The 13,307-nt window shown below is 45.1% G+C and overlaps 4 protein-coding genes and 1 long non-coding RNA gene across 6 annotated transcripts; 3 read left to right on the top strand and 2 right to left on the bottom strand.

Moving 5' to 3' along the window:
• Positions 1-409: 409 nt before the first annotated feature.
• LOC136414571 (uncharacterized) lies at positions 410-6,565 on the bottom strand. The gene is made up of 8 exons (XM_066398677.1): positions 6,272-6,565; positions 4,885-5,407; positions 4,432-4,815; positions 2,747-4,168; positions 2,184-2,416; positions 1,034-1,986; positions 833-976; positions 410-776 (listed from the first exon to the last, which is right to left on the bottom strand). Exons 2-8 carry the CDS (start codon positions 5,367-5,369, stop codon positions 597-599), a joined length of 3,801 nt encoding a protein of 1,266 aa, XP_066254774.1. The 5' UTR covers positions 5,370-5,407; positions 6,272-6,565; the 3' UTR covers positions 410-596.
• LOC136414591 (uncharacterized) lies at positions 2,333-5,388 on the top strand. Its single transcript, XR_010752554.1, has 2 exons — positions 2,333-2,466; positions 2,497-5,388. It is a non-coding gene; the product is annotated as an uncharacterized lncRNA (long non-coding RNA).
• Positions 6,566-6,724: 159 nt separating the features above from the next.
• On the top strand, positions 6,725-7,803 carry LOC136414590 (PBAN-type neuropeptides-like). Of its 2 annotated transcripts, XM_066398702.1 has the most exons (3): positions 6,727-7,138; positions 7,193-7,390; positions 7,447-7,803. In XM_066398702.1, exons 1-3 carry the CDS (start codon positions 7,078-7,080, stop codon positions 7,647-7,649), a joined length of 462 nt encoding a protein of 153 aa, XP_066254799.1. In that variant the 5' UTR covers positions 6,727-7,077; the 3' UTR covers positions 7,650-7,803. The 2 variants fall into 2 exon arrangements, with proteins under 2 accessions (XP_066254798.1, XP_066254799.1); XM_066398701.1 differs by having other exon boundaries at positions 6,725-7,390.
• A 757-nt stretch (positions 7,804-8,560) lies between these two features.
• LOC136414574 (cGMP-dependent protein kinase 1-like) lies at positions 8,561-11,382 on the top strand. The gene is made up of 9 exons (XM_066398679.1): positions 8,561-8,957; positions 9,097-9,280; positions 9,332-9,468; positions 9,520-10,210; positions 10,265-10,450; positions 10,500-10,640; positions 10,695-10,924; positions 10,975-11,181; positions 11,237-11,382. The coding sequence occupies exons 1-9, from the start codon at positions 8,687-8,689 to the stop codon at positions 11,380-11,382; spliced, it is 2,193 nt and encodes a 730-aa protein (XP_066254776.1). The 5' UTR covers positions 8,561-8,686.
• A 165-nt stretch (positions 11,383-11,547) lies between these two features.
• Positions 11,548-13,164, bottom strand: Grasp65 (Golgi reassembly-stacking protein 2). Its single transcript, XM_066398691.1, has 4 exons — positions 13,013-13,164; positions 12,758-12,884; positions 12,326-12,706; positions 11,548-12,266 (listed from the first exon to the last, which is right to left on the bottom strand). The coding sequence occupies exons 1-4, from the start codon at positions 13,073-13,075 to the stop codon at positions 11,548-11,550; spliced, it is 1,290 nt and encodes a 429-aa protein (XP_066254788.1). The 5' UTR covers positions 13,076-13,164.
• Positions 13,165-13,307: the final 143 nt, after the last annotated feature.

The following is a 13,307-nucleotide window of genomic DNA, read 5'->3' as shown; positions in this document are numbered from 1 at the left end:
AGAACGCATTTAAACAAAATTATTCGCTAGGTGACAGATGCCAAAAATTATGTTGACAAATGGTGCGCCATCTTTTGATTAATAGGATAATTTATTGGAAAAATGTTTTAGAGGGAAACGCTTAAATAAAAGACGAATTCTCTTTTTTATTTATATTTTTTGCTAATATTATTAATATTACATGTTAGCAAGAAACATTAAGCTTCAGTACTTTATTGCAGAATTGCTTGTTCTTCGTCACACTAAAATTCATTGTTAAAAAAGTTTCATTCGTCATGCCGTCAAGAAAACTATTAACCAATCTCTGAACGAAGACAACCAGTATTACTTATAAGCCCAATGGTACATAACGAAAAGTACATATTAATAACTGAAATCACCAGAGTATCCCAACAGTAAAACCACAAAGACAACTTGTAAAACGTTTTAATTAGCTACTTACATCTAATGACTTGATTTTTATTAAAGAATAAAGGCAGCTTTGTTGCGTTCAGTCGTTTGTTGCGTTGCTAGTTTATTAAACCTACGTAAAACTTGATATCATTTTAGTTGTATCACCCACAATGTAAAAATAAAAAACACACACTAATTCAACTCTAGTGGCAATAGTTGCACTTGGGATGACACTTGACCCCGTTAACGCCACACCGACACCCGCTCGTAGTGTCGCCTTTGCCTCCGGGGCCCCATCGAGGGCCTCTGGTCACCCAGCAAATCTCAGTTTTGCACATTGAACACCGCAACCAATCACAGCCCCATTTCTTCATCAGTATCACCTGAAATAACATTAAAACAATGTCAATTAAACCATGGTAAAAATACAAAATTTTACCTTGCAAGTGGGACAAGCAATAGCTTCCCCTTTATCCACCATTTCTTCAAGAAAATCTTTAGTCCTTCTTGCATCTTCATTCATATCAGATTCGTCTTTCATTCGTTGTTGGTATTGCTTGCAGTTCGCACCCATATGAATAGCCTAATTGAAAACAGATTCCTTACAAAAACTACTTCACCTACAAGAACACGCACTTACCTGGCAGGTTAAACAATTGATTTTTCTGCACACTGGACAACGAAACTCATTGACGTTGTCCTCAAAAATACACCATCCTTTGCAATCAGGAGTTTTGCAGTGGAACGTTTTCTCCATTCGATTCTCCGCCTCCGCTACCGACTTCGCTAGATGTAACTCATATAATTCCTTGGAGACTAACGCTTTGATTTCCCTCTCCTGCAGCGCTATTTCGCAGGAATACTTATCATCCCTGTAAGGGCACTTAACTTCCGCCTCATCGCAGAACTCGACAGTCCTCGCAAGACAGTCGCGACAAAACTGATGGAGGCACTCTCTTAATGTCACTCCCTCATTTGGAGCCACTTCCAGGAAGCAAACCAGACACTCGAACTTATCTGCATTCGGCACTACATCTGCGCTATCTAAGCTCACCAGCTGCATGTATGTTTGAGGCTGGGGCACCTTGGGGGCCATCTTTTTTTGCTGCTTTAAACGCACCGCCGCACATACTGCACAAATATTGCTAGAATCCGGATTGAGGAGGGTGCATAAGTGGCACTCCCACTCTTTCGGATGGGGGAGTATTGGAAAGGCCTGCAGCACCTCTACTTTCGAGGCAGTGGCTCTGACGAGGCCCGATGGTCTGTTCTCGTCTGGTTGAGTTCTAGTGAAGTTCGGCTTGATTTCTACTTTAATTTCTGTCGCTGAAGCGACTGGAAGTTTCGGGATGGTGGGAGGAGGGATGTTGGCAATTTTGGGAGTTGGGGGAGTGACTGGAGTTTTTTGCACAGGAGCTGTTGCAGGTGGCGGGGGCGTTTCTGATGATTTTGGAATTACGTTAACAACCTTTGGTGCCTCGATTTTGCTGGTTTTTTCAACGGTGATAATTTCTTTGGTGATGTTTGGAAGGAGTTTGGACGTGGAAGGCACAGGAGTGTTGATAGCATTTGACTGCTCTCGCGGCTTCTTTTCTGCAACAACAACGTCAGTTAATCGGGCTAAAGTCTTACTTCGCCGATTTGCAATATCCGAAAATAGGTTTTAGACCAAGCAACCTTGCTCTCTATTCTTAGATATTTGTAACTCTCTTTTCAAAGGCATAATTGCTTCCTGGGATATTCAATGTACTTTTAAACAAACAATCTCCGAAGAGCAGTTGCTTACGCACCTGGGGCCACTAAATACAGGAACACGGCGCTGCCTTGGGTGATTTTATGGTCTTTAAGGGTGCTGGTGTCCTCGACCACCAATTGTTTGCCCAGGATCCACCTTTGCACCTCCACAGGTATTTCGAACTCTCTGCAAATTTGCTGCTTGAGCTCTGCCACTGTTTGGGTCTCAGTGACGTCGATCGGGAAGGGGCCGCGGTGAGAGACTTTGTCTTCCACGTACATCTCAATCCTGAAATATGCGTTTGCTAGTTCGGCCCTAAAATCGTTTTGTGATAAAACGTGCAAAGTGCGGCTGTTTCCCACAAGAAGCGGATATTTTAGGACTGACAAATTATAAATAGATTAATAATGAGTGGGATATAAACATACGAGTAAATTAACGCGGACTTCCTACGCTTTCAACGCGGCCTATTTTGCTTCAGAAGTATTGGAACTGAAATTAACTGCTTCCTGTCTCTATGCACGCACTATAAGACCTCTTCAAGGTCCTATGTGTTTATATCCAGCAGGGAGTGTTGTCCCCAGTGGAAACAAAGGTTAATTCATAAAAGCTACTTACTGCAGTCCCCCTCTGCCTTTAGCTCCATCAAGTGATTTTTGCCGGATTACCGAACAATTGACCTTCAGCAAAGCCAGCTCTTTGGCGAAGTTGGCCGCCTCCACCATCTCCCCCTTGGCAATGGACGTCTCCAGCCTCCTCAGCAATCTGTTAATCTCCAAGGTATCGGTGTTGTTATGGGCAATTCTGCCTCCATTCCTCAGGTTTGCTACGCCCTTGGGCACGTTGAAAAACAGAGACAGCTCGTCGTTGCGCGCCAGATTGGCGTAGACGCGCGCCACTGCATTCTCACCCCCATCGGCCGCATAAATGTCCTCGAAGTCTTGCACTTTCATGGGTTCGTAGACGTTCTCGGTCTTGTGGTTTTCAATGAGCTTCTTCAGGGTAGTCTGAGGGACTACTTTTCTGACCACAGCGCTAGTTTGAGCGGCTGAGGAGACTTTCAGGGGTTTGGGCTGATCGGTCCTGCGCACCCTTACGTTTTCGTATATGGTCTGCGTGGTCCCTATAAGGATCTCAGCTACCTTTTCTTCTTGAGTTTTCTCGGCCGATTGACTCTTGGCCTCTTCCTCCACGATGACGCTGGAGCGTCCGTTCTGCTTCTGCAGCATGTGGCTCTTCCTTTTTGGCAGCGAATTCTTCATTTCAATAAGCATCTTCTTCAACCGCTCACGCTCTTCCTTTTTGCTGGAGTTGTCCACTTTCTCCTCGTTGTTGTTGTAATTGGCTAGGGCCGAGAAACCAATCTGGGTCTTTGACCGTTCGAACGCAGCGTCCCGGGGCGGCGTGACACTGCTCATTTTCGGCGATGAGGGGGCCGAAGAGAAGTCATCGAAGTACGGCTTGATAGCCGAACAAACTTGGCAGATAATCCTCCAGTACTCATTTTCCAAATTGCACTTGGGGCATTTCCAGCTCTTGCGCTCGACTTTAGGCGTGCCCTCGAGCTTCACCGCGCTGGCACTCTCGGACTTCATCAGGGGGGCGAACTTGTCCTCTTTCCTCCTGTCAATGTCCTCGATGCACTTCTTGTGGCTTTCCAGCAGCTGCTCTTGCCGCTGTCTGCTGGCCTCGTCCAAGCTGACTTGCTTGCCCAAGTGCCTCTGGAAGACGCTGGACTTGCTGGTGATGGCGTTGAATTTGGCAATTAAGTCTTTGGCCGATCGCCTCCTGGGACTTTCCTCCAGGCTTTGCCTGGTGTCTTTCAGTTTCATAAACTGGGGGATTTTCGATTCATCAAGTTGGTGCTTGCTACGAACTATTTCCGTGGCTTCTCGGTCGAGTTCGCTTATGTTCGGGAGGAAAGACACCCCACTCTTGCGCTTTTCTTCTTTTTTCTTTGTGCTGTGGTAGTCCGCCGTGGCGGGGTCTTCGAGGGTGAGATCCAAGGAGGAGTTGCGCACGAAAGGCACTTCAGGCAGTCTGAAAAAAAGTGCAGACTCTGATATCAGCTTTAATCGCCACCTGGAAAATTGCTAAATTCGAATAAGCGCCTGAAAGATGTGGGCCAAATTGCAATAAAATTCATTCAACTGGTGTGTGGGTTTCGATTAAAAGTTGCGATGACTTGAACATATTAATCAAGCCGTAAGGTTGCCAGGAGTGGACTTCATCGGTTTCATGTTGGCCAAAGGGCATAACTCAACTCTAAATTAAATAACTTGAATTCTTCGCATCACTCCTACCTTTCGATGGGCTCGTATTTACTTTCTTTCTTCACCAAAATCTCCTTGGACACAGAATTGCGCTTGTACCAAGGCCTGGGAGACACGGGGGCATCCTTCACCAAAGTCTGTGCCACAGTCAGTTGACTCTCCTGCGGGGTTTTGGGCCGCGGCTCCTCCTTAAGAGGCTTCAGAACCCCATGGTCGAGCTTCAGACAATCATTGGTCAACACCTCTTTCTCAGTAGTAGGAGGAGGAGTAGGTGCCATGCGCTTTTTTCTCTTCAAACTCGCCGTGGCACTGGAGTCTACCGGAAGTTTGTTGGGAGGCTGCGGAGCTTTTCTCTTGCCCTTAACGTGCAAGTACGCCCCTGCTCTCTTCACCTTCGAAGATTCGCTGTTCGTTCTGGGTAGGCATTATGTAAACGATTGTTAGGTTTCACGAGCTAACTACAGACAGAAGGGCAATACGTACCTCCTATGGACCTTCTGAGGCTCGTCGGCCTCCATGACACGGGCCTTGGTCATCAGAGGTAGACTTTTGGAGTTTTCGTCCTCAACGAGCACCTTGCGGGGCCTCAGCAGCGTCTCCTTCTGGAAGAATAGGTTGTACTTCTTGCGCAGGGTGACATTCTTGTCGCGCTCCCTGCGTTTGTCCCTTTGTTCGAGCCGGGCCTTGTACGTGTCCGTCTCGGGACCGATGGGGACCCGTTTTTCGCAAAGTACTTTGTTCTCGTACGCGGTCGGTGACACGTAACGGAAGCTGGCGACCGTGCCCGAGCTCTTGTCGGAGGCGACGCTTTCCAGACTGGCCGAGCGGCTGGAAGAGGACGACTCCTCGGCGGCGGCAACCGACTCCCGCGATCCAGGCTTCAGCCATTTGAAGAAGGCGAATAGGCCGCTGTTTCTTTTCGATCTTGGATCGGTGCCAGCACTTTGTTCGACACCCGGGTCGTTCATGGTCGTTCTTTTGGGGAAATGCGAGACACGCCATCAGCCTGCAAGGACAAAGAACGGCCAATGGGATATACGACGGTCCATACGATTGATGGGGCCGGGGTTGGGCGGTATGTGGACAAAATGGCGGAGGCGAACCTATTGATTGTAGCTCTCACCCACCCATTGATGAGTACATGTAGACAGGCACCTAACTCGTGTGGTAGCGCCAGAGTCAGCATACATGTCTCTCAATATACCCAGAGTCTGCGGCCCCTCAAGGGGACTCAGTTTTTCTCGCATTTTTTGAAAACTCCACGGGGGCACAGAAAAACGCTTTGGCGTGAGAGCTACAGATCAAATCCCAATAATTATTGGCAAATAATCTTCAAACGAGTTTAAAACATTCGAGCAAAACACGTTTGAATTTAATTGATGGCTTTAATTTACAACTTTTGAATTTCGTGGAACCATTTGGCTCACAGAAACTATTCCACGATCACCTGGATATTGCAGAATGTAAGTCATCCGTCCTAGAAATTGAGTGTTATGAAATAAAGTGGAGGTCAAGAATCCCATAAGCGACGTCACGCCGAAAGTGAGCTCTCATTCCTCGCAACGCAAAATAAACTAAAATCTAGGCCTTAAGTGTTTATTGTTTTAGCACTAACAATTTTCCCCTGTGTCAGTTGTTATCATCTCAACGGAAGAATTGATACACGAGGCATCCAGAGCGACCCACTACAAGACCCACATTTCGCGGAGGTCATTAAAACCAGCACTAAAGCCGTTCTGGAATAATTAGGTTTTAGGTTACGATCCAATGATACGAATTTATTAATAGAAATGAACGCGCATATGTCTAAAATCCAACCAGTGGTACTATAAATACTTTGAAAGCAAACCTACTTAGTGGTGGTACTTACCATTGCCACAAGGAACCTGAGCCTGCTTCAGTGGAACTCAACTGGTTGGTCACTATCGCAAAGGCGCGGCATTGTCGGAACTCGATTCGAATTTTGGAAATAATGATGAATAACGGCGGTGCAAGGACTGAAGTTTGAGCGGCTGGCGGGCGTCGAAAAGCGACGCCTCGCGTCCCTCTGCTAAATTTAACTTGGACAGATAATGTGGTTCAGTCGGATGTGCTCGGAGAAGTTCAGAGCCTCATTTCGAGAGAGATAGAGCCGGATTTCGGCCGTGCTCACTTCTTCGATCTTCCTGCGGACCTCAAAAAAGCATCGGATGGCCCACGCACCTGCGACACTCCATAAAAACCCTTAGTAATTAAATGCTCTACGCTCCTGCCGCTGAGGGGACTTTAAAAACGCATTAATTCTCCGGAAAAAAAGTCAAATAAAGCCACTTCCCGTTCGGATTTTATTTGTGTACCTATCGAAGACGCTTCATTTTTCATTGGAACCAATAAAACCGACAAACGGGCATCCGGTGCATGGATGTGATGAGACGTGCAGGCTTCTATTCAAGAAAAAATCACATGACGGACAGCCTTAATAAAGGCATTTCAATGGCCGATCGGTTATTTGTTTGCCGTCTTGCGTCCGAGGGGGGCAGGATTAGCAGCCAGGACAGGAGACCGAATGGAAATAAATCACACCCCAGGAGTGCCATCATTGCTGTCTCTCGTTGCACCTACTGAAAGATTAAAGGGCTGAGTCTGCCCTATATAAAACTGGACGTCAACAACAATCTCTACAGTCCGGCGAGAGACATGGGCCGCATTAGTATTCTCAACTGCTGCGCCATAATCACCATTTTGTTCCTGTTTTATGGTGTGTATACCCCGATCCAGTTTGAGTTCAATGCTTTAAGTCGTTTCTGCGCAGCTCAACCTTCACAGAGCTTCGAGTCTCCCAGCAACCACGAGCGCAAGGAGGCTTCTCCCATGTGGTTTGGACCTCGGATGGGGAGGAAGAAGCGGAATCCCAGAGACTCCAGCTTTAGGAACGGGAAGGACCAGCAAACCATGGGGCTGCTGGAGGTCCTGAGGGACTCCCCGTTGGTAGTGGTGGCCGTTAATGATGGTACATCTGCTACACACTTTATGACGCTTTGTCATGATGGATTTGATTGATTCTAGGCAACAACAAACAGCCGCCCAACTTCGTTCCGAGGCTGGGAAGGGAGTCGGGGGAACCGCTGCCCGGCTGGGCGGAGGATGAAGCGGATGCCTTGGCATCCAGACCGAACGGTGTGAATCCCTTTTCCCCGCGGTTGGGGCGGAACAATTTCAACCCTTTCTCTCCCAGGTTGGGGAGGGACAGTGACGTTCTACTGAAATAGCGACTTTAAGCAAGTGCATCAGTCCAGACAATAGCTTGCGGAACTTGAATTTCTATAGCAATGTTTTGATTAATAATAAAGTGATTAGGGTATTTGACTAAGTCTCTTCTACTCCTTTCCTTACGCTTCACTCTGTATCTTCGGAAGACCAACTGTGAAATACATTCAAGATAACCTGGGATTCCACAGACTTAGGGCCACTAGACTAATCTGCCAATTTTACCTGGAAGACAACTTCTATGGAATCCACGGATCCCACTAATACAGTGCCGTTTTTCAGCACCATGGATATCGCCCTCTCGGCAGTGCTCAGGACTCGATGCTGCCTATGCGTAGGGCCTCCAGTGCTACTACGGGAACGCAGTATCTTGACAAATTGGCGATTGGATTACTGTACTAAGTTAAGCGACTTATAGCGAGGTACGATAGGTAAGGCATGCAAAAGCGCAGTGTAAGTGCATGTGCGGAAATAGCGTGCACTAAAGATTAAAAAAATGCCTTAAACCCCTTAAATTTGTATCGTATGACGAGGACGGTCGTATGTAAACGGATAATCAGGTAATTTGTGAAATTTTCCTGCGATAACGCTTTTTCCATTTCTAGAAAGCATGACCTCATGGGATTCTAAACAATGCTAAAAACTGATTTAAAGGACTTAAAGGTGATTTGCAAAGTAAATAGATTTGAAACGTACATCAGCTACGGTGTTATCTAAACAGAAACTTGATAAAAACGATCAAATTTTACGCTGAATTCTCGCACTTTATAACATGGAAATGCCCAAAAAACGTCGTTCGTCACAATGAAGTACATACGTAGGGAAGCAAGGTAAGATGCTCCTCACTAGATGATTATATCAAGGCAAATAAGTGACAAGTCAGTGCCACTTAATCTTAATCTTATCTTTGTAGATCAGTTTACAATAATTATTATTTTCAAATATTCAACGAGTTGCCAGCAGCAGTATGCCGCGTTAAGTGTACCATGAATTTCGAGTGACCCTTCGACGTGTAAAATTCCAGCTGTCGTGTCCAGAAATGAGCTGCTTCCGCGGCAACATTAACATTTACCATCTGGATAAAACTAAACTCTTATTCGGTAAAACAACCGGATATGAAGGGGTAAAGGTGATTCGAAAGAAAAGCCTAACTCCTGATCCACCCAACGTCACCAAACCCAATGAGATTATTCTACAGCAACAAAGAAATACTCAGCATACACATCCAAATGAAGAGGTCACTAAGCCTAACACGAACCTCCAGGACGTTCCACCAATCGTTAATGGAACAGGACCAATACAAACCAATGGTGAGGAACAACAGAGTGGGCACAGTGAGAATGTGATGCCAAAATGAACTTTTCTTGGCAACATATCTAAACCCTCTCTTAAGACCTCCTTAACGTCTGGGAAGTAAAACTAAAACTAGATAATGCGACTTAATTGCAGGAACAGAGACTGATGAAGAAAGGCAATCGAGCGTTGTGAAGTCGCTGAAAGTGTCCAGCAGACAATCAGTCGAATCAGCGGACTCCATAGATGTCACGAGGAGGGCTGGAGTACCGATCAGTGGGCCCGCACAAGTGGACGTGTCTCGCAATGACGAGCTGCCAGTGTTCCGTAAAACTGCAGAGTAGGTTACAACATTAAAAAAAGGTCTGTGGATGATGGATACGTATTCCAGGGACGAAGAAGAGATTAAGAGGGCTATACAGAAGAACGAATTTCTCGCTAAAATCCTCTCAGGGAAACGCCTGCAAGATGTAGTAAACGCCATGCAATTGCGACATGTTCCTGCCAACAAAACCTTAATCAAGCAAGGTACCTCTAGACACGGAAATTTGCCCCCCAATCTTAAATCCGACATTGCAGGTGATAAAGGCTCGGAAATGTACGTCTCCAAGGAGGGCAAGTACCGCATCCTGGTCAAAAAAAAAGTCGTGGATAACTTCAGCGACACAAGAGTGTTCGGCGAACTGGCCATCCTCTACAACGCCAAACGCTTGGCCTCTATTAAGGCGGTCACTAAAGCCAAAGTCTGGGTGCTGGACCGGCACGTCTACCAACGCATCGTTATCCGCTCGAACTTGAAGGAGCAGGAGGAATTCCTCAGGTTCTTGCAAAATGTCGAATACTTGAACGTGGTGAACAAGGATGTGCTAAGACAAGTTTCCAACCTCTTGAAGCTGGAGTTCTTCAGTCCTGGAAGTGTCATACTGCGACAGGGAGATAAAGGGGATAAATTCTACATCATTAGAGCTGGAACTGTGACCATAAGCAAGACTGGCCAAGGCTCCTTGGGAAAACGGGGCAAAGGAGAATGTTTCGGAGAGATGGCACTGCAAAAGGAAGACACCAGACAGGCTACGGTGACAGCGGAAGCTCCTGGAGTCGAATGCCTGACTCTTTCCAGGCGGAATTTTATCGACCATTTCGGTGACGTGCAGATACCTACAATCGAGGTGGCAAAGGTGTCCGTAGCAAAGGAGGTGCAAGTTTCCGCGGAATTTCTCAACATAAAGCTTGACGACTTAAAGATAGACAGAACCTTGGGAGTTGGAGGGTAACAAGCCCAATCAAGTGTTGTTCTTAAGTTGATTTGACTGGTTTAACACAGATTTGGTCGAGTGGAATTGGTGCACTTAAAGAAACAAAAGTCTAGGATGTTCGCTCTTAAATACCTGAAGAAAATTGAGATAGTGGAACAGAATCAGCAGCAGCACGTTTATAATGAAAAGCGGCTTCAGATGAATTGCACATCTCCCTTTATAGCGCGCCTTTACAGGACGTTCAAAGACGCCAAGTGAGTAGCGTTTCCATAAGTGGAAGTCTTAATTTATGAAGTTTCATAGATTCGTTTACTTTCTGATGGAGACCTGCTTGGGAGGAGACCTCTTCTCCCTGCTGCACAAACAGAAGGATAAACGCTTCGAAGAGGAAGACGCTAAATTTCTGGGGGGTTGCGTTGTTGAGGCTTTGGAGCACTTGCACAGGTATGTTCATCTGATACTATATCATATAACCGATCAAACAGGACTACTCTTCAGCAAGGGGATCATATACAGAGACTTAAAACCAGAAAACTTGTTGGTGGATAAAAATGGCTACCTCAAGCTCACAGACTTTGGCTTTGCAAAGCAAATACCCCTTAGAGGAAAAACCTTCACTTTCGCAGGAACTCCTGAATACGTGGCCCCTGAAATCGTCCTAAATAGGGGACATGACAAGGCGGTGGACTATTGGACCTTGGGAGTCTTCATCTTTGAGCTGTTAACAGGTATTGAAAATACTGCAATTTTCAACGTATTTACAGAGATCTGTCCCTAGGGCGAACGCCGTTTCGTAGTGGGGATAGCACGCACATGAGAACATACACAAAAATTCTAGGAGGAATAGACAATGTAAAATTTCCCACTTATGTCAGCCTTAAAGCCAGGAACCTAATCGAGAAGCTGTGCAGGCCTACGGCCTCGGAACGCTTGGGCATGCAAAAAGCAGGAACAAAAGACATTAAGACTCATCGATGGTATCAAGGTAAATGGAAGACTAGGTTAAAAAGGGGTGTGTAAGTGAATCGAAACATTTGCAGGCTTTGAGTGGCAGAAATTCCAACAGCAAGAGATTTTATCCAAGTTTAAACCTAATATAAAAGACTTTAATAAAAACTTTGATGACTTCAAGCCAGACAAGAATATTCCGGCCGATGAATTGTCAGGATGGGATGTGGACTTTTAAATATTTACTTTGTACTTATATGGTTATATAATTTAATATTTTTGTATCCAATTTCTCTCGCAAGCACTCCTAAAAGAATCAAGTAAACTAAGGAAGCCTTAATAGCGCATAATAAACTCAATATGACTTATATACAAATTCCATATTTCCAATTTAAAACACTAATTAACTACTACTTTGAGGCACATTTCCCAAGTTACCACTCAAAAGTTGTTGCGCCGATTTTGCCGCAATAGTCGGATCATAAATTAGTTGCGTCGGTTGACCTGTGGGAGGAGCAAAACTGGCCTGAGGATAACTCAAGTTGACCACATCACCCAATTGAGATGCTCCAACTACGTGTCCCGTCTGTGGGTGTGAGTAACTTAAGGAGAAATTGGCGGGGTTGTACATGGGGATTTGAGGTGGTATTGCTGATTGTGTAAAGGTAGTAGGAGTAATTTGGGACACTGACACTGGAGGAGAGGCTATGGGAGGCTCGACTTGAGCAAATGAAGAGACTAAAGGCATGGCATGGGCTGGGTTTACTGGTGGGGGCTGTGGTAAAGATGTAGGAGGAAAAATGTTTTGAGATATTGGAGTTACAGAGGCATTAGTCACAGATGTAGCTTCAGCTATGCTTTGGGTAGTCAAAGGCAGTTGGATACTTGAAGAAGTCACGACAGTTGAAGGAGCTATAACAGTTGAGCTGACAACTGTATCAAGCTTTAAACTGGTAGCAGCTTGTATTAAATTAGTAATGTCTTGAGGAGCACTAACAAATGTAATAGGCTCTGAAGAAGTAGTGACATTTGTTGAAGATATTAAAGGGCTAGCAGCATTCTGAGGAGTTTCAGTTAGACGCACAGGTATTCGATGTAAGTATCCATAGCCAATACCACAACCTGCAAAATTACCATTATCATTTAAGCTTCCCTGATTTCTAATCTCAAATATAATTTACCTAATATTCCTTCACCTCCCCACTTGGAATTAGGTGTAATAACAACCTCCCTACAGGAATCTTCTTCACAGTTATATACATACAACTTCAAGGCACTTCCATCGTGGTTTTCAATGAGATTATAAAGGTCCTCACTCTCATGTAAAATAGAATCAGTTCCAATAATGTAATCAGAGAAAGGCTTGAGGCCGGCAATTTCAGCTGGAGAGTTAGGATTCACTTCCAAAATGTGCCACACATTATCTTTGGCGACCTCAAATGAGCAAAACTTGATGCTTATGCCTAGAAGGCCTTGACCCCCCCATGAATTGCTTGGCTCAATGTTAATGTTCCTCACACTTTGGGATTTGCAATTGTACAAAATTACTGGCACTGTCTTGCCTAAATAGGTCTTTGAGTTATTGATGGTAGTAATACGGGGATGTTTCTTACCTATGTTGGTTTTTAGTATTGTTTTCAAACGGTCATCATCTTTGTCCATGCGAATTCCATTTAATGAAACAATAAAGTCAAAAAAAGGCTGTAGGCCAACCTTGGCGCCTGGAGAGTTCTCCTGAACCTACGGTTAAATGTTTTGAATGAAATAAGGTCGAAACGTATTATTGGGAGATGAGTTGGAACTCACGACTTTAGGGGGGCATGTGTTGTTTATTAGCATAACTATGAAATATTGAAAATGGGATTTACCCTAAGAACGTGGTAGCCATCAGAGCCTCCGCCGGGAATATCTACGCTTCCAGAATTTCCCATTTTCTACCGATTTTTCATGGAAAGTACGTGGCAATTTTCCGTAACTTGACAAACTTTTAACCCAAAAAACTATTACTTATTAGTTGTAAATATTGACGCCTTTTGACACTTTACGTCACACAAAGACGTCTGACATGCGCTTTTACTTCTCACCAATGAAATAAATATGGCCGGTCACATGATTTCAATCGACCATTAGATACACGGTAAACTGATGACGACTTGGACGCCA

The sequence above is a fragment of the Euwallacea similis genome, chromosome 18, assembly GCF_039881205.1.
Source record: "Euwallacea similis isolate ESF13 chromosome 18, ESF131.1, whole genome shotgun sequence".
Classification (NCBI taxonomy): domain Eukaryota; kingdom Metazoa; phylum Arthropoda; class Insecta; order Coleoptera; family Curculionidae; genus Euwallacea; species Euwallacea similis.
Note: the sequence above shows the minus strand (reverse complement) of the source record. Positions and strands in the feature narration are given on the sequence as shown.